The 19,547-nt window shown below is 37.2% G+C and overlaps 1 protein-coding gene across 1 annotated transcript in view; it reads right to left on the bottom strand.

Annotated features, from left to right (window-relative positions):
* Positions 1-19,547, bottom strand: part of WDFY3 (WD repeat and FYVE domain containing 3) — a 235,221-nt gene that overhangs the window by 142,652 nt on the left and 73,022 nt on the right. The window contains exons 4-6 of the mRNA XM_008693320.2: positions 10,559-10,668; positions 5,885-6,046; positions 1,419-1,611 (exon numbers count right to left, since the gene is read on the bottom strand). Of these exons, the coding sequence (XP_008691542.2) occupies positions 1,419-1,611; positions 5,885-6,046; positions 10,559-10,668 (465 nt within the window). The remainder of the gene's footprint in view (positions 1-1,418; positions 1,612-5,884; positions 6,047-10,558; positions 10,669-19,547) is intronic.

Raw genomic sequence — 19,547 nt, 5'->3', positions numbered from 1 at the left:
ACATCATACTTGGATATTTTTCATTAAACAAAATGATTGCTTGCTGCCAAATGACATTTTTGATCTTTTATGTTAGGACAGTGAAGGATGAGGGGAAAAAACTTATCTTCTAAGTTTAAAAAGAAAAATCCAATCATTAGTTTAAAAGCTCAAATTAGAATGAATATGGACCAATGAGATACAGAAATACTTCAGGAAATAAAATTTTTAAAATTATGTTTGCACTGTATATTACTCATTTAAAGCACAGTTATACTTTCTCATTGACTTTGGCGATTAAAGGCTTTTCAAAAAAGATTTTCTCTCAGCCACCTGCAGACACATCTGCATGCCTAGTCCAGCCTCCCAGTCAGAGAGATGCTGAGCTGGGACCTCTGAGCAGGCTGTCACACACTCCCCACCTACACAGCAGGGTTTTGAGCCTTATGGCAAGGTGCTGGGTGGATGTGACGTGTGTCACAGAAGCCCTTACACAGTTGGGCAGGAATCAGGGTGTGAACATAACTCATCTGTCCTTGTGGCCCCTTCCCTTTCAGTTAAAGCAAATTTTCCACGGAACACTCTTAACTTAGTAAAAGCACAGAAGAGTGTGGGTTCGAACAGAATCAGGTTGACTCATGAATCATGAACAAATTTAAGAATAGAAATGGGGTTTTGAATGAAGCATAACTCACTGTGATTACTTGTTCCATGAAATAAAACAGAGTGTAAACTCTCAAAAAAAATATTTTCTATTATCTTTAAGGAAATGTATTTGTCTAAAGAAACCCAATGTCACATAACAAAAGCTAGTAAGATTTAACATGGGAATGTGGGCAAGGACGATTTAATGACCGACTGATGTTAGGTGAGTGAACAGTTGTACTAAAAATTATTTTTAAGATTTTCAGGAAAAAATATATAAGAAGTGAACTATTTGAGATGCTACAGTGTCTCCTATGAAGACATTTTAAAGGGTAGCTGACACTTACACAGGAGTTAAACAGAATGCTTAATTTCTCCTTAGTGATGATAAAGAATCCACTTATGCCCCATTGGGCAGATACTTATCTATCTACTTATGAAATATCTTCAGAAAGGCTCTAAACTGTAGTATCTCAAAAAAACTTTTTTTTTTTTCAGTAGAAGAGTAGGAAAGAATAGGCTATGACACCAAACTTACATTGTGATTAAAAATTTACATGACAATGAAATTATTTCAACGCTTGTATATATCCATTGCTTGGAACATACAAAAATTTTGTACATTTGAAATGTCTCACAAATAAAAATTTTTTTTTCTCCTGGCAAATACCATTTTTAATTTAAAATAGAATCGTTAGAGAATTGAGAGATAAAAAGCAGTCTGTCATCATATGAGGAAGAGAAAAATGAAAGACACTTAAGAGCACCAAAAATGAACATAAAGAAATATTCACCATGAATGTACTTCACTACATTGACACTAAGACCATGACGGGATATGGTCATAAGGACTTCTCCAGCACTCTTCCTCCAAGGCAGGTTGTAGGGAGGGCACCAAGAGGTTATTGCACTGAATAAAAGCTGGAGATCATCTTTTTGAGCCAGCTCCTCCGCCGGAGAAACAAAACTGCAGAGTTTCACTAAGATCTAAAAACAAAACAAATGTGTATTTAAATAAATGAATGGTTGGGCAAAGGGAGGAGCCAGAAGAGGACCAGATCTGATTATTAAAAACTCTGTAAGTTCAGGGTTAGTATTAAGTGACATCATTAAAGCCACAATGATGGGTGCTCTAACTCAGGCCACATTAAAAAAAAAAATCTATAATTTAGAAGTGTGTTATGCTAAGACGGTAAGCCAGACCTACTTTTATCAGCTTATTAAAAACAACAACAACAACAACAACAACTGTTTACTATCCTGTTTTCTCTGCGGTATTTTTGCATAGTGACTCTGAAATGGAATAAATCAACAGTAACTTTCAAGGTCAACATTTTGGTTTTCTAATTTGGTTCTTTGATGCTTAGATTGTCATAGGTGAGATGCAATTTTCTTCTCTAAAAAGGACAATTTTAGGGAGATGAGAAAGTAAAAACAGGTCTTGAAAAGTATTTTTAAATTGTTCCAATTTCAATACAAGTAGAAGGGGATATTACAATAACAAAATCACCTTAATTCAGAAGTATTTTTCAATTATGTCTAGTAGCCAAAAATCTTCTAAGGCTTGGCTTTCAAAGAAGATTCAAAACTTCTTAAACTTTGGAATGAGATCTTATTCCTTACCTATGATTTGCAGAATACACATTACATAAGTACTCAAAGCACTAAAAGCCACTACTTGAAGAATTCGGCTATGGTTTCTGCCCTTATCGGATTTTTTCCTTCTAATCTTGACTTAGCATAAGGAGAAGTTAACTTTTCTTCTTGCTAAAATTTCTTTCCTAAATATTTAAAAATATATATAATAATAAAGTAACTATAATTTATGTAAATTGTATTCTCTTGAAAGATAAGTGCTTCATGAAATTTGAGTGTTCCAGTATCTGTGGAAACTGCTAAAAATAAAAAAAAGTATTTAAAATATGTTTTGTCTGAGAAAGCTAGGTTTTACTTTTCCTGTTTCCTTCAATGCAAAAATTTACTTAAATAGAAGGCCTTTCTATAGAAATTCATAGCTGCCAAATATCAGGAAGGAAAAAAAAAAGACCAAGAATTCAGAGAAATAAGATGTTCACAAAATCAGTAAATACAGGCATTCCCCCCCACCCACCCAACAGACACACACACAAATTCCTGGAGACACTGTTGGATACTGACTTAATACATGTAATAGGTATTATCTTTTCCATATGTGTGAAATGCAACAAAAAAGATAATATGAAAAAAAGATCATCAACTGCAGCAAAATTATCTATCCCCAGAAAGGTGTATAATTGATTATACTTTTCACTGGCTCTCACACTGTCCTTATGTGATTAGAGAAATGAACGTCATTTGTCTAATTTGTAACATAAAAACAAGCTCAAAAATAAAACACTTTTTTCCAAATAAAATCTTTGTTCTCAAAAATGAAATGGACTTAATTCCTTCAATTTGCTGATTCTTAAACTAACTAGTTCTTAATCTTTAAAGGCAAAAGGATTCTCTTAAACTAGCTAGCTCTTAATCTTTAAAGGCAAAAGGAATAATCTCATGTAATCTTTTCATTTTATAGAATAGAAAACCAGAGTCTATATCTCATTCCTCTTCTCCCACACACTAACCATTTCTATGTGTAGGGACTCTGTTATTAAGTCTAGCCAGGTGTGGCAGAGAAATAACTGGCCACAACAACAAAAAACCCCACAAAACAAACAAACAAAATAGCACAAAGAATGCCAACAAGAAGCAGTACCAATGCTAAGGTCCCAGGAAACCACCTGTCACATAACATAAACACGTGGATTTCATCTATCATAAAAAATATGTATTCTGAAAACATTTTGTAAGTCTGTCTCCATTGACGTTCTAAACAAAATGGCGACCACAGTGTCCAGCTTGTGAGGAGAAACTGAAATGAGGAAGTGACGCTAACGGAGCACTGGATTAGGAGGTGGGAAGAGCCAGGCTCTCATCCCTGACACACAATTGCTGTGGATCACAGTTTCTGTACTAGTTTCTGTAATTTTAAATGGTGAGTTTCATTCAAATTCTCTTGCAAGTTCCTTTTGGCCTTAACATTCAATGGTTCCAACATGCTGAAATGAATTCCACATTCATTTGGAAACTCCCACTGCATTCATATACAGAAAACGTGTTTTTTTTTTAAGTTTTAGAAGAAATCTTTGCATACTTATTTAGCATTAAATATATAAAATTCAGCTTCCATTTACTGCCTAAGGTATTAACTAGTTCTTTAGAAGGTCTTTACTGAAATAGGGTTACTAGTCTAATAAGCAAAGACTAACCCACTACATTCATTAGTAATGTCTTAAACCAGCTTTAATTCCTATGGGATTTACTCCTTTGTTTATTCCCACTGCTTTTCTCATCCAGTCTAACTCAGGACTCAGATAAACATAAATTCTAATCCTATTTCTGCCATTTGCCCTCATCATTTTGTGGAAAAACAAAACCTCTAAAGTCATGGGTTGTCTTTCAAATCATATGAGATAATGGATGCTACCTAACCACGAGCAAAAAGTATCTAAGAAATCCAGTGATCAATATTTGTTGAATTAGTACTTTATTGATAATCCTGTCTTTTCCCTTTTTTAAAGATTTTATTTATGTATTTCAGAGAGAGAGAGAACGAGTGGGGCGAGGGGCAGAGGCAGAGGGAGAAGCAGACTCTGCACTGAGCAGGGAGCCAGACCTGGGGCTCAACCCCAGGACCCTGGGACATAACCCGAGCTGAAGGCATACACTTAACCACCTGAGCCACCTAAGCGCCCCATGTCTTTTCCTTTCTGAATCTGCCTTAGTCTCCCTCTCTCCTGTGCCTTCATTGCTCACACCTCCACAAAGCTCTGCAGCAAAGACCCTGGTACCATGAGGTGCAACCGTCACCTGTACCCAGCTCCACCTCATCTACTGCAGATCCACTGTCCTCTCTGCTACTCTGACGACGGTGGCATTGGTGGTGGCAAGAGTAGCAATCAGAGGGATTTTTAGTTCATGTCTACCACACCCTGGACAGAGAACCTTCGCTTTGTGTATTATTTCACCCACTCCTCACAAAAATCCTTCAGGTAGGTATCATTATCCTTATTTCAGAGGTGAAAAACCTGCATCTTAAGTTATGTAATTCCAGAGAACTGAATTCAAACAGGTGTGGTTTTTTTTTTTTTAATGGAGATGAAACATGTAACACAAAGTTATCATATTAGTCAGTAAGTATAGTGTTCATTACATGCATGTTGCTGTGTAACAGATCTCTAGAGCATTTTCATCTTGCAAAACTGAAACTATACGTACTGAACAACAACTCCTTGTTCCCCAGCCTCCAGCTCCTGGGAACCACCATTCTACTTGCTAGGAGTTTGACCACTTTGGATTCACATAAGTAAAATGATGCAGTACCTGTCCTCTTGTGTCAAATGTGTGGGCTTTTTTTAATACTATATTAGTCCCATGGACAGACGGTATCCCACTTGGGTGTACTTTGTTTTGAAAATTTTCTCCCAAGGAAGGATATCAAAATGATGGCAGTATTTCCAGGCTAACTAACAAAGATCTATTTAAACCTTGGTTAACTGCTAATGCTATGAAAATAGCAGCAACAGCGGTAAAGAAGGACTTCACAAGCAGGGCGCAGAGGAGGTGGCCGCAGCCACTAAAATACACTGCCTTTTACAAGTGAAGTATTTATAGGCTAGGAATTTCCTGTAGTTAGAGCAACAAACAGGATTTCTTGATATTTTAAGAAATATTACCCCAAATTTAATATGATTGTCCATAGACGTTTTTCTTGCTTAGTTCATTTTAGAGATGCTATTGCTTTATCAAAGGTAACCTTAATAGCTGAATCTGTCCAAAGAAATAAACTTGTTACTGCCTCACTCCATTACTCCTCAAAGTGTTCAGATTCAAGAAATGTGACAATTATATGAGATAAAGTCAATAATAAAGAGCACGGAAGTGGCGCCTGGGTGGCTCAGTTGGTTAAGCATCTGCCTTTGGCTCAGGTGATGATCCCAGGATCCTGGGATCAAGCCCCCCACTGGGCTCCCTGCTCAGTGGGAAGCCTGCTTCTCCCTCTCTCTCTGCCACTCCCCCAGCTTGTACGCTCCTTCTCTCCCACTCTCAAATAAATAAAATCTTAAAAAAAAAAATAAATAAAGACCATGGAATACTATAGAACGTGGAATAGACACTTTAGGGAGTGCACCTGTTTCACTTTAAATAGACTGTATTGATGGGCAAACAGCACCTTCCATACCTGTACAAAAACTTTCTGGAGTAGTCCACGACGTTCTGCTAGAGGTAGCTCATTCTGTGCACCTCCAACGGCCTCAGGCACATGTGGAAGGTCAAAAAACAGATATAAACATTTAACCAAGGTGGAAGGCACTGACATCGTTGTCATGCAGTCCACGGTTTTCTGGAAAACAAACCAGTAAATAAGTGAATAGGTAGTTAGACAGATATAACTGTAATCGGTACAGCTAAGGAAGTTCACAAATTTTAAGCCAGAAGTTAAATCATTAACTCACAAATTTTAAGCCAGAAAATTATATATCAAAATAACTTTTTAAATGCCTGAAAAATTTTAAAAAAGACTCCATGCTGACAAATATTGACTTTCCATTTGGACAAGTCTGCTTCATTCAAAGACTGAGATGTGTTTGTTATTTATTAAGTTTGCTATTTATTTATTTATTTATTTATTTATTTATTAAGAGGCAGCATGTTTCAAAGAACATAAGCTTTGCGATTCAGAAAAAAAAAACTTAACCATAAACTTGGGCAAACTAATTTTGCTGGACCTCACTTTCCTCTCCTATAAAACAGATATAATGCCACATAGGTTTTAGAGTTAATATAAGCATTGTATAACAAATGTGACATCTATTAAGCACTAAATTACGTATTAGTAGTTGCTTGACTATCACTTTTATTCTTATTATACATTCTTGGGGCTGGAAGGACACTTGAGGGATAATAGCCATCACTGACACACACAAAAAAATCTCTGTATCATTTTCAACAATTCTAAAGAAATTTCACCTTCTTCTTATAGTGAACCTTTCAGTATTTTTAAGAAGTATGCTATAATAATTGCCAAATTTTCTCATGGTGTAGTTCGGAATAAAAATTTTTACCATACTGGAGATCAAGAGGCTAGCATCATCTCTATTTAGCTTATTAGCTTTTTCATCAAGCATTCTTTGAATGCGTAGGGTATGTCTGGCAGTGTGCTAGGAACGGGGCATACAATGACAAAGCACCCCTGCCCTTCAGAAGACTGTAGTCTACTAACAGAAGCAGCTTCAACTATGATTTAATCTCTTAAGTGTAGCAATGATAGTACACACAGGCTAATATAGAAGGGAATGATCACCACTGCCAGGAATGGAATTGAAAAGTAGAGGAATTAAGAGGGGAAAGACCACCTGGAAGATACATAGGAGGCTGAACTCTATGGTACAGTATGTTTCAGGAAGCTGAGACCAAAATTGTTAATTCCTGAAAAGCCACAAGATTAATGTCTAATCTTTAACGAGTGTTAATTATAAAACAGGCATAAGGCTAAGCACTTTAATTATCTTATCTATTCCTCCATCAGCCTACAAGGGAGGTTCTATTATTGTATGATCCTTACTTTACACATGAAGCAGTTGAAGCTCATCTCTGACATCACCTGCCTTTGGTGAGAGAGCTGCTTTAATGGTCCCCAAGTGTGCATGTCTGATGACCTATGTGTGCATATGGTCGCCCACTCTGGTTTGACTTTTATTTTGCTGGCATTGGAGAACCAGTGAAGTGTTACAAAGGAATAACAGGACCAGATTTCAGAAAATTAGCTGGTGGTAGTCTAGATCTAAATCAGATATAAAGAGCAAGAAAGCAAGGGTAATTAGGAAACTAATACAGAAAACCGTATGAGAGATGGGGCCTGAACTAATGCAGTAGGAGGGTGATGAGAGGAGAGAAAGCCTGAGGAACAATCTCTTACAAACAAACAAACAAAACAAAAAAACAAACAAAAGAACAATCCCTTGCATGACCTGGTCCCTTTCTACACATCCAGTATCATTTCCTGCCTCTAAATATTTCAAAAATTCTTTGCTCTTTCCACTATGATTGTATCTAGTTACCCCTTGTCTCCATGTATCTAACATTCGGTTTAAAGGTCTGCCCATGTCAGAAGCTTTAATTCCTCATCTTCCTCCCACCCTCACCTACACAACTTATAACTCTCGCATTCCACATTTCTATTTTCATAGCACTACATATACCCCATGATTGCATTTTATAGTATTATCTTCATCTACTCCATCTCTGTCATCTATATGCTGATTTAGGACGTGTTTTAGTCATCTCTGTAGCTCATGGCTACCAACAGGAAATGGTAAGCAAACAGAAAAGCCAACTCAAAATATATAACCCTGAATTTTCTTTTAAAATGTCTCTTTTTCAGGGTGCCTGGATGGCTCAGTCGTTAAGCATCTGCCTTCGGTTCAGGTCATGAGCTCAGGGTCCTGGGATCGAGCCCTGAATCCTGGGATCAAGCCCTGCATTGGGGGGCGGGGGGGGGGGGGAAATATCTCTTTTTCTAGTTATTACTAGCTTTCTCTTTTCATTAGGCAAAATGGCATGATTTCTCATTTTTATTTTATAACTGATAAACTAAAGTATAACTTGGTGTCCAAACTAGTAATCGGTGACATCTATAATTTCTTCAAAAAGTGATTACGTTTCTCCTGATTCTTTTCTTACACTTTTAAGGCAATCTGTCCATTTGTACATATTTAAGTTAATCCACATTTACTGACTTTCTACTGTGTTAGGTATTTTGGCATGACACACTTTCTGTTCACACCTGAGAAAGACAATATGAATAAAAATATGAGTATGAATAAAACTTAGAAATATTTCGGGGCACCTGGGTGGTTTAGTCGGTTAAGCGTCTGCCTTCAGCTCAGGTCATGATCTCGGGGTCCTGGGATCAAGCCCCGAGTTAGGCTCCCTGCTCAGTTGAGAGTCTGCTTCTCCCTCTCCCTCTGCCCCTCACCCCACTCGTGCTCTCTAAAAAATAAATAAAAATCTTAAAAAAAAAAACAAAACCCTTAGAAATACTCCAATTAAAAATGATTATTTTACATGCTATTCTAAACCAAACCAAATTTTGGTACAGTAGTATGGAGGCATTTATAGCTACCATCAACAGCAAATAGAATTGACATTTTGATAGTTTTCCAGTATGGTCACAGATACATGGAAACAATGGGCCTCTTGAGGACTATCTGAGGGTTACTTGGGGTAAATAAACATCTCCATTTGCCCAGGAATCAGGGTTGTCTGGGTGTGGGGCTTCCAGGCTAAAATCTGGAAAGTCCCAAGTATATCAGAGCATGTTGGTCTGATTCCTTTTGTGATAGACAGAGAGATACATAGATAGATAGATAGATAGATAGATAGATAGATAGATAGATAGATAGAAACCTAAACCAGCAAACATAAAGGGAAACAGATCATCCTAAGGGAAAAAAGTCTGAGTACTACTACGTGAGGCTAGTGACTAGTGTCAGGATGTGGTTACTAAGTAATATGCACTGTTTCTGGTATAGCCCGTCATCATAGTATGACTAGTGTCACGGCCACCTTTGTAAATCCCATTATTAAATGATGTCAGTTGCTTGAAAGCCCACTGTATTTAGATAATAACCATTCTCAAGACTGGTACGCACTTTGATTCTACTCGGAACTGTAATAGGTTGAATAAACTTCTTCCATGCCCACATCACAGGCCAAAAATCAGGTCTCCAAATAGCTCACCACCAAGTAGATGCAATACAGATCATGGCAGATCTTTAAAGGTGATTTAGAAAATAAATCAAGCGGGAAGGGATATATATTATCCTGAAAATGTCACTATTTCCCCATTTTCCATAAAAATTAGAAGAATTTAAAAGCATTTCCCATGTCCTTTATTCCTTATTAGCGAAGTGACCTCAGATGAATTCTTCTAAGGCAAGTGCCCCTGATATGTGGAATTTGAGAAACAAGGCAGAGGATCATTGGGAAAGAAAGGAAAAAATGAAACAAGACAAAACCAGAAAGGGAGACAAACCATAAGAGACTCTTAATCTCAGGAAACAAACTGAAGGTTGCTAGAGGGAAGGGGGTGGGGGATGGGGTAATGGGGTGATGGACATTAAGGAGGGCACTTGATTGAACGGCACTGGGTGTTATATAAGACTGATGAATCACTGAACTCTACTTCTGAAACTGATAATAAAATTATATGTTAATTAACTGAATTTAAAAAAAGACTGTGGTGGGGGTGGGGAATGGGGGTGTAATAGCTAAAGGGTATAGGGCTTCCTTTTGGGATGATGAAATGTTCTGAAATTGACTGTGGTGATGGTGCACAACTCTGTGAATGTACAAAAAACTACTGAATCACACATTTTAAACGGGTGAATTGCATGGTATGTGAATTATATTTTTTAAAAAGAATAAATGTGTTTAATAAACTTAAAAATATATTAATAATAAGGCAAGTGCCCTAACATGGGTCACAGGAGCGTTGGTCTGTACCAGATGGAGCCAGAGCTCAGGGCTACTGGCCTACAGTCACAGAAGTCCACCACTGTGCCCTGCATGCTGTACGCATGCTATCGTCTTCCACGTGTGTTATGATGTGACAAAGATGGAAAACACTGTTCAAGTTAGGCATTTCTTCAGGCGTAAAATTTATAAAACAGAAGCCTTCTCATAAAGATGTTGTAAGAAGCATGAAATCAAGAGTAAGAAGCATTAGAAGAATACAATGATTATCACAAAATCTTATTTGGATACGATGATAAATTCAATTGGATTCTGAGATAAAAACTCCAAGAGGATGAAAAAAAAGTCAAGTTATCAATCATAAAAAGAAAGAACTTACCTGACCAGAGGATGCTAACAAATTAATTGTTGTCAGAAGCATCCAACCTCTACTGGCTTCTTCACTCTGATTGATTTCTAGGAATTGGACTATGGCCCGACTTGCAGCCTCTATAAAACCAAAGGAAAGCCATGAGGTGGGGGGATATCACATATAAAGAGATTCTTCCTTAAAACCTGCCAAAAAATGATCATTTACTAAGCATGTGCTTTATATCAGCACAATTACATGCTCTATGTAAAATCTGTTAAAAAGAGCAATATTTTATTGGTATATCTTACAGCATATCATCATATCAATACAGAAATGGAGGAGTCAACCTATATATTTTAGGGACAGTTATGTCATGAGCTAGTCAAAAGAAGTCATGAGTAAGGTAAAATTTGAGCTAAACGTACCTGGAAAACAAGGATATGTTTGTCTAGGAAGTGGGAGGGAAGGCAGGGAACAGAGAGATTAAAAGCACAGTATTAAAACAAAAGTGTAAATAGAAGACTGAGCCTAATAAGTAAGACCAAGACAAAGAACTGTAATAACACTGTGTTAATATTCTACAAGAGCATTTTGAGAATTAGAGTCTAGCATCAACAGTAGTGACAGAAAATCGAAGCCAATTTATGAAGGAAGGTAATCTAAAGGCTGTTGACTTTGCGCAAGAGCAGGCGAGTGTAGTTTCTCGAGCAAAGTAGATGATGATAGGATCGTTCTAAGACTACATAGTGGTGATGTGTAGGACAAACTGGAAGGGCAAAGACTCTGGCTGGAGGTGACCCAAATCAGGAGGCCAACCCAGTGATTCGCACAAGGCAAGGCAGTGGGGGGGAAGGGCTTAAACAGCTGACAGTAGGAATAGTGAGTGCCATGCACAGAAAGCCAGTGTTGGAGGAATCTATGAAAGTAAATTTAGTCAGTTATGGTTTTAGAGGTGAGGGAGAATGGACAAATCCTGCAGCATGTGCTTAATTTCATCAGCAGAGTTCATCAATGTTTCTATCAATATGAGATGAATTAAAGTTGTCAGAAAATAAGTCCAATCTGTTCACTTACCAAAATCAACCTGGTAAGTTGCTAGTGTACACTTAATACACATCATAAAAATGCAAAATGTATAATAAATAGAATTTAGGTTGCCTTCGACGTTTTTCTTCCATTTAAGACAAGATAAAAGTGTTTCATTAAATAATTGAATGAAGACAAGACTTACACAGGATACTGTGCTGGGCATGTTTCATCTTTATATACTTCCGTTTGAAAGAATATTTTAATAGGAAAAATTTTAAATAGCTTATTTTTACTAAGTCTTAACTATAACAAACACTCTTTAAAGTACTTAAAGATTTAACTCACTTAATCTTTACAAGAACATTTTGAGTTATTTTCTATCATTATACCTGTTATAATAACACAAACTGAGAAATGGAGAGGATGAGTAATTTGCCTAGAGACACGCAGCTAGTATGTGACAGAACTCACATTCAAATCCAAGCTGTCTAGCCTCTAAGATAAAGATAGTGATTAAAAAAAAATTACTGGAAAAGAGGGAAGCCAAAAGAATCCTGGCTTATTTCTAATATTTCAATATCTTAAAAGTGTTGAAATTATTGTATTCATATTTTCACTGATGTATACCCTCTCTCCCATCTCTAGAAAATAAACACCATGGGAGCAGACTTCTTGTCTGCCTTGTTCACTGCCAATCCCTAGTATGAAGCACATCACTGGCACTAAGTGGGTAGTCAATACATATCTGTTAAATGAGTGAATAAATCAAGCTAAGGAGGTCAAAGAAGGACACTTGGAGCTCAACTTGTTACAAACATCAAGAGTGTTTGAGTTTACTATGGATGACAGATTCCTGAAAGTTCTGAGAAGGGGAGTAATAATATAAAGAAAGCAATGTTTAAGGCTAGTTAAATTGTGAAAGTCTCAGTAGAGAGGGGACCAAACAAATAAAAGAATGTCACTGAGAAACATTCTTTAGCAATTACAGTTTGAGATCATTAGTAAAAATTGATCTGCAAATTTTCCTTGCAAATCTGTAACGGGCTAGGTTTTAACACTATATTACATAAGCCCTCTTTCCTTGACAGGAATTAAATGCTTGTGTAAGGAAGATGACTCCTTTCCAGTAAGTAAAATTTTCAACGGCTGACATGCTGTGCTTTCATTTCCTAAGCTTCTGCACAAGTCAGGCAACTTTGGTATTTAAATTGTGCATTTCCAACTTCATAACTCAACATACTAAAAACCTACTTGCAGTCTTCAAATTGATTATTCCATCATGAAATCAATGTAACAAAACTCTATTTCATAACAATAACAACAAAAACATTGATTAGTAAATGAATCAGTCAATACCACCTACGCTTCTGATAGAGGACAAAAAGAAGAAAGATGCTGAAGAGATGAACAAAATTACCTTCCCGGTATGAAAGCTAGAGAGCTATAGATAAGACACATTTTGGGTGAATTAAAATGCCACCCATGTTTTTTAACATAACGCTATTAATGTTAAAAGGAAATTGGACAAATATGTATTTTTTGCTACTCAACAGCTGCTGTTCAGTAAGTTGTCAATTGTGAACAATGAATGCTAATGCTTTGAGAACCAAAACACCAAAAATGTACTCTTGGCTTGCAAGAGTTCTATTTATCTGAGCGACAGTGGGCATTTATACAAATGTGTGGTTACTCTTGTGTTGGTTGACAATGAATATTAAGGTATTCCTCAAGATAAGAACAGACAAATAATAGATTGAAAAAAACCCTCAATGTTCTAATTATTATTAAACATTACAACAGTTCAGTGGATTGCTGAGCTGATTAAATAATACACATGAAAATAAACATTGAAAAAAATCAAGACAGTGTAATTATTAACAGTATCTAACAACTTTATCAACTTAATAACAACAACTATCCTTTTTTGAGAAGAATGGGGAGAAGACCTCATTGACAAAGGATTTTTATATAGCAAATGTATTCACAAGTCTATTTTATTCTCACCTATTTATTTCAGTATGTTGCCATTCAAAACACCTTAATGGGATCTCCCACTTTTTATTTTAAATGAGCCAAGAAGCTCACTGTAAAAGTCTTGAACATTCGGTGAGATCTTTAAAAAAATTATGTATACTAGAAAGTAATTTTAAATTAAACCTCCACAAATTATAGTTTCTTAAAACTTTGAAAGAAAAACACTTCAAGAAAAAAAAATTTTTTTTAAGGATCTTTCAATTTCACTAATATTTAACAAATACAAATTTAACTGATTTAACTTAAGGTTATAAAAGTTAATGAAAGGAACATATTAATATTAGTCCATCTTGAGAGTTACCAATCATTTGATTCAAGCTTTAGCTTTCACACTGCATTTCAATACATATAGTTTACTGAAAAATACAGAAATGGAGTTAGTAGAGCTCATTATTAGATTAAGTAATAGAAGGCAGACAATTTTAAAAGAAATTTAAAGACAGAATATAAGTGAATTCAGTTAGACAATATTCAGAACATCAGAATGCAAAACTTAGTGCAATACATTTTTTCCTTTGCATTTAAAGCCTTGTCATTTTCAAACTTATGCAACAGGATGATAATGTGAAACACATCAATAGTATTATTATATTTTTTTTCATTAATGAAGAAACCAAGCCCTAGAAACTCTTTCCCATCCCAAAAAAACTTCCACAAGTTAGTAAGAAAAATAGTATTAGAACTCATAGCTTCCATGCTCTTTTCTCATTTGATAATACACAACCACACCTTGGGAATAAAATTACCTGAGGGTGTTGTGGCTTTGAAATCCTTGGAGGACAGCGGGGCACACTGTTTTTCTGTTTAAAAAAAGAGGCTGGGTTGTCTACTTGGGGATTCACTACATTGCACTAATCCCACCACAGATGCTGTGTAAGACACCAATTGTGGTAAGCATCCACCAGCTTCTCCATCACCAGGCCGCCGCCCACTGTATTTAACAGCAGCACCTATCACACAGTGATGTCATTAATAATAAACTGAAGATACTATTTTTACATGGATGGAGATTTTTTGCTTCAGTGACACATACGGACCACGTTCCCTTACAACTAAGCAGACTGCATAACTGAACTTAAAAAACAACTAAAAGAGGTAGGAAAAAATCTTAAGCTATACCCTGTACACAATATGGCCACAAAATTATAAATTTTCTCAAATTAGTGAGGGCCACTACCTATTTTTAACAAAAGCTACACGGAGGCAACAAGAGAGAATTATGGGAGAGAGAGAGAAAACTAGAACTGTCAAGTCGCCTTCATACATTACACATCAGTCCTTGTATCCATTTTGCATGTTTCTATTTTTACTAACTTCTGATGGATGGATTCAAACAACAGAATTGCAGATAAGAATATCTTCCTACTGAGATATCTACAATCCATGTTAGGAGCGATCTGATAAAAAGACTTGATATGTGAGTGGTAATTAGGTAACAAAATAACAAGTACTTCATACCAAATTCAGAGGAGTCCTGAAAAAATAACCTTGCCGCGATGCACAACAAATACAGACAACTTTCAAATGAATAATAGAGGGCTCAATTTCTGGAGAAAAATGATGTGCATGTGAATTATAGCAAAATTACTTTCAATGATAACTTCCTGTGCAATAAAAGGTCATGTAAGGTATCAAAAGTAGCCATACTCATAGAAACAAAAAGTTAGAATAATGCCAAAGGCTGGGAGGAGATGGGGAGTTGCTGTTCAGTGAGTACAAAGTAACAGTTATACAAGATAAAAAAGGTCAGGAGATCTGCTGTTCGACATCGCGGTTAAAGCGAGCCGTACAATATACTTAAAAATTTGTTAGGAGGGTAAATCTCATGTTATGTGTTTTTTACTGCAATAAGAATCAGTCAATCAGAAAATGAGAATGGGATATACATGAAGTAGGATGACTCAGGGGCACCTGGCTGGCTCAACTGGTTAAGCAGTGGGCTCTTGATTTCAGCTCAGACCACGATCTCAGGGTCCTAGGATCAAGCTCAGGGTTGGGCTTGCACTGGGCTCCGAGGTCAGCGCAGAGTCTGCTTTCCCCCCTGTCCACCCCTACTCATGCTCTCTCTCTCTCTCAAATAAATAAATAAAATCTTAAAAAAAGATGATTTAGAATCAACCTAGGGATCTTGAAATTTTTTTACTAGAAAAATCAAAAGATCAAAAAATCTCCAAAGTATCTTTTTTTAAAGACTTTTATTTATTTGAGAGAGAGAAAAAACGAGAGAGAGAGAGAGAGAGAGAGAGAGAGAGAGAATGAGCAGGGGCGGGGGCAGAGGGAGAAGCATACTCCCCGCTGAGCAGGGAGCCCAAGGCAGGGCTCCAACCCAGGACCCTGAGATCATGACCTGAGCCCAAGGCAGCTGCTTAAATGAGTGAGCCACCCAGGCGCCCCTCCACCCAAGTTTGATAACAATATTGACCAAAAGAAACTTCCAACATTAAAGACTAAAAATAAAAGAACAAGGATTCCCACAGCCAGAGGTCTATAAGACTGACGAAGGAGATACTCCAAAATTATGCTTTTCTCTCAAACATCAGTAAGTCTGGCTTTTCTAACACTACTCCAATTCTCAAAGCATTTAAAAAAATAAATAACCAAACAGAGAAATCCTCTATCAAAAATCAGTGAAGACTTTTTGAGCACCTCATCTGTGACAAGTAGTCCTCTAGGTGACCCAGGGGTGAACACAACAGACAATAAAATTAAGTAAACGAGATACCTCCAGAGGACAAAGCTCTATAGGAAGCGCTCAAGGTGACTGAATAAAATACTCACTGGTGTGGGGGTAGAGCATAAAGCATCTATCTGAGATTGGGTGATCAGGAAAGGTTTCTCTTGTGGAGATAATATCTACAAAAATTGAACTGAATTTCAATTCAATGGATTCTGAAGTTAATAAATTTCAAAAGTTTAAAAATTGTATGGAATTACATGATCTGGAAAAATATATCTTAAAAATACCTGGAAATCAAGAAGTCACCAATGGAGGAGAGGCTCTGGGGGCTCTATGTACTATATTTGCAACTTCCGGTGAGTCTAGAATTATTTCAATGTAAAAAGTTAACAAAAAAAAAAAACAAACAACTTGTGTAACTGTTACCGTATTTAACAATAAGACATCTTGTACTCCATTTAAGATACTTTTCATCATGTCGAAAACCTACCCTATGTATGTAAAATCATAAGAGGATTTACGAAAACAAATCTCTAGTGCAGAAAAGCGTTTTCTACAAACATGCAGATTAGGTATTTAAAAGACAGCAACAGAAAAGCAAGTACAAATACAGTTTGGGGAATATTTTATTCTAATCTAGGGATCTCACTCAAGAAAGAAAATTCAATACAGGAGTGAAGATAGAACAGAGAAATTTCCCTTCATGTTACCTGTTTAAAAAAGCTAAAAAGGCATAAAACACACAAATCTTATATTTAAGAGCAACTTCTCTGTTCTACAGGAATCACTGAAATCAGGAAAGACAAAAAGGATGCAGTCCTACTGTGTGTGGAGATAGGAGAAGACAGTGGTGGAAGGTTACCTTAAACTATCGTACTACCTCTTTCACTGAACTTGCTTTAAGGACTGCAAGTATAAATAAAATCATCTCACTTTAAAATCCATACATCAATTAATATAAGGTACTGCTTCTGAATAAGAGATTTAGTCCCTCGATCTAAAAATATTTTAATGGCTTTTGCTCCAGAGACTCCATAATGGGCTCCAGTTAGACGGAAGGTTGTGCACATGCATTTATCTGCTTTCTCCCGAAGCCCCACATCTATGGACTGAATTGTGCCCCTCTCCCTCAAATTCCTATGTTGAAGCACTAACTCTTAATGTGATGGTATCAGAGATGGAGCCTCTGAGAAATACATAGGGTTCACATGCAGTCATCATGGTGGGGGTCCTCATGATCAGATTAATGCCCTTATAAGAAGAGACACCAGAGCTCGCTCTCTCTCTCCTCCAGGTGAGGCCACATTGAGATGGTGCTGTTTGCAAGTCAGGAAGAGAGTTCTCCCCAGAAACCAATCATGCTGGCACTGTGATCTTAGACTTTCAGGCTCCAGAACTGTGAAGGAATATTTCTGTTATTTAAGTCACTGGTCTATGGTATTTTGTTATGGCAGCTTGAGCAGATTAATACACCCACTAAAATGGTTATAAAAGGATTTTTTCAAAAAGCCTAAACCCATAAGGACAAAGAGAATAGGAAAGATGAAAGCAACATTTTGGATACTAAAATAGCAGAGAGGTTAGTGGTAACTGATTTAGCAAACTCTAGAATCTTAAAGCAAACGCAGGAAAAATGAAAAAGCAACTAAACTACAACAGGACCCCCAAGAGGCTCAGGAACTGGGGGCACCAGGTACCTTTGGAAGCAGAGATAAACGTGGGCGTGTACACAGAAGGCCTGGTAAAAGTATGTCAAAGAGCATGAGACCCCCCCAGATGCCACCATGTGGGCACCAGACTGGAGGTTTGCTCACTAGGAACAGTGAGGAATGTGTTAGGGCTGGGGTAGGAGTGAGGGACACAGCTGTGGGCTCCTGGAGATCCAACAGAAGCGTACACACTGAATGCTGAGGGTCCTCAGACCTTTCCCCTACTCGGCTTCCAAAATGCTGAGAGACAGATATGTATCTTCCAAGTAGCAACTGGACATTCTTCACTGGGGACTCTGCCTAGCTCAGGGGAGAGAGTCAACAGAACAGCCTAACAAGATCACACTCTGCTGATGCCCAGTTTCAAGCCCCACCCACAACTGCAGAGCTAGCCAGCAGCTTTCGAAGGCTCCATGCTTACACAGGAGCAGATGGCCAGGGAAGTTCTCTAACCTAAAAGACAGACAAAAGCAAATTCACAAAAAAGACAACCTGAAAGAAACAGAGCTTAAAAAGCATCTACGAAAGCATAGACACCAATAGAAAAAGAAACTCTTTAGGAATTAAAATTATAACGTCACAAATTTAAAAAAAAAGAAAAAACCCTCCACAGAAGGGATGGATGGTAAAAACTGATAGGGTCGAAAACCAAAAACACAAAATAAGAGAAAAAAAGAAAAGGAGAGGGACAGTCTCAGCGGTACATCTGACTAGAAAAAGAAAACTGAGTGGAGGACATCATTATACAAATAATTCACAAAATTTTCCCAAAGTTAAAGGATAAAACAAGGGGTTCCCAGATTTCCCAGCTTCAAAGTCCAATAAGTACTCAGCATAATATACAAGAATGTATGCTTCCAAGGCATGTTATCATAAAATTTTTGAACAGGAGGGCCAAAGAAAGGATCCTAAGTGTTATAAATAAATAAATAAATAAAGCAGGTCACAGAAAGAAATAACAATCTAGGTAGCTTCAGATTTCTCAATAGCAGTGTAGGAGTCCAGAATATGAAGGAGAAATTATTTTTAAATTCTCACATAAAATGATTTCCAACCTAGTATCTGATACCCACTGGAAGGGGGATAAATGTAAGGCACGCTGCAAGATTTTCCAAAATGACCCTGAGAGCTCCTCCTGGGCTGCCTGGAGAAGAACCTAGCTAAGACACCCCCTACCGACCACATCCCCAAGGGAGTTGCTAGACCCAAACTCAACTTCCCATGACACTGGCAGCTTCCGCTCTCTGGTAGGAGGGCCTGTAACTTCCCCTAGGCCCCAAAGTCTCCTGGGGCTAAACAGCGAGGATCTGCAAACAGCTCCTATAAACATCCAAAAGACATTCCAATCCGGTACTCAAACAGCCTAGATCATAAGCAGTTTGTTTATGTCTTCACTGCTAAGATCGCATTTATGTTTGTACTTCAGGAACAGAGGGGCGTCAGGATTTTCCAAGCACACTTTTCTGTGAGATAATGAGGGTGGTAGACCTGTGCCTTCTTTCTTCTTGCTGAACCCTTGGTTTTATGTTTCCCCATTCTGCAATAAAGCCACGCTATAGGACGTGTT

The sequence above is a fragment of the Ursus maritimus genome, unplaced genomic scaffold (assembly GCF_017311325.1).
Source record: "Ursus maritimus isolate PB19 unplaced genomic scaffold, ASM1731132v1 scaffold_8, whole genome shotgun sequence".
NCBI lineage: Eukaryota > Metazoa > Chordata > Mammalia > Carnivora > Ursidae > Ursus > Ursus maritimus.
Note: the sequence above shows the minus strand (reverse complement) of the source record. Positions and strands in the feature narration are given on the sequence as shown.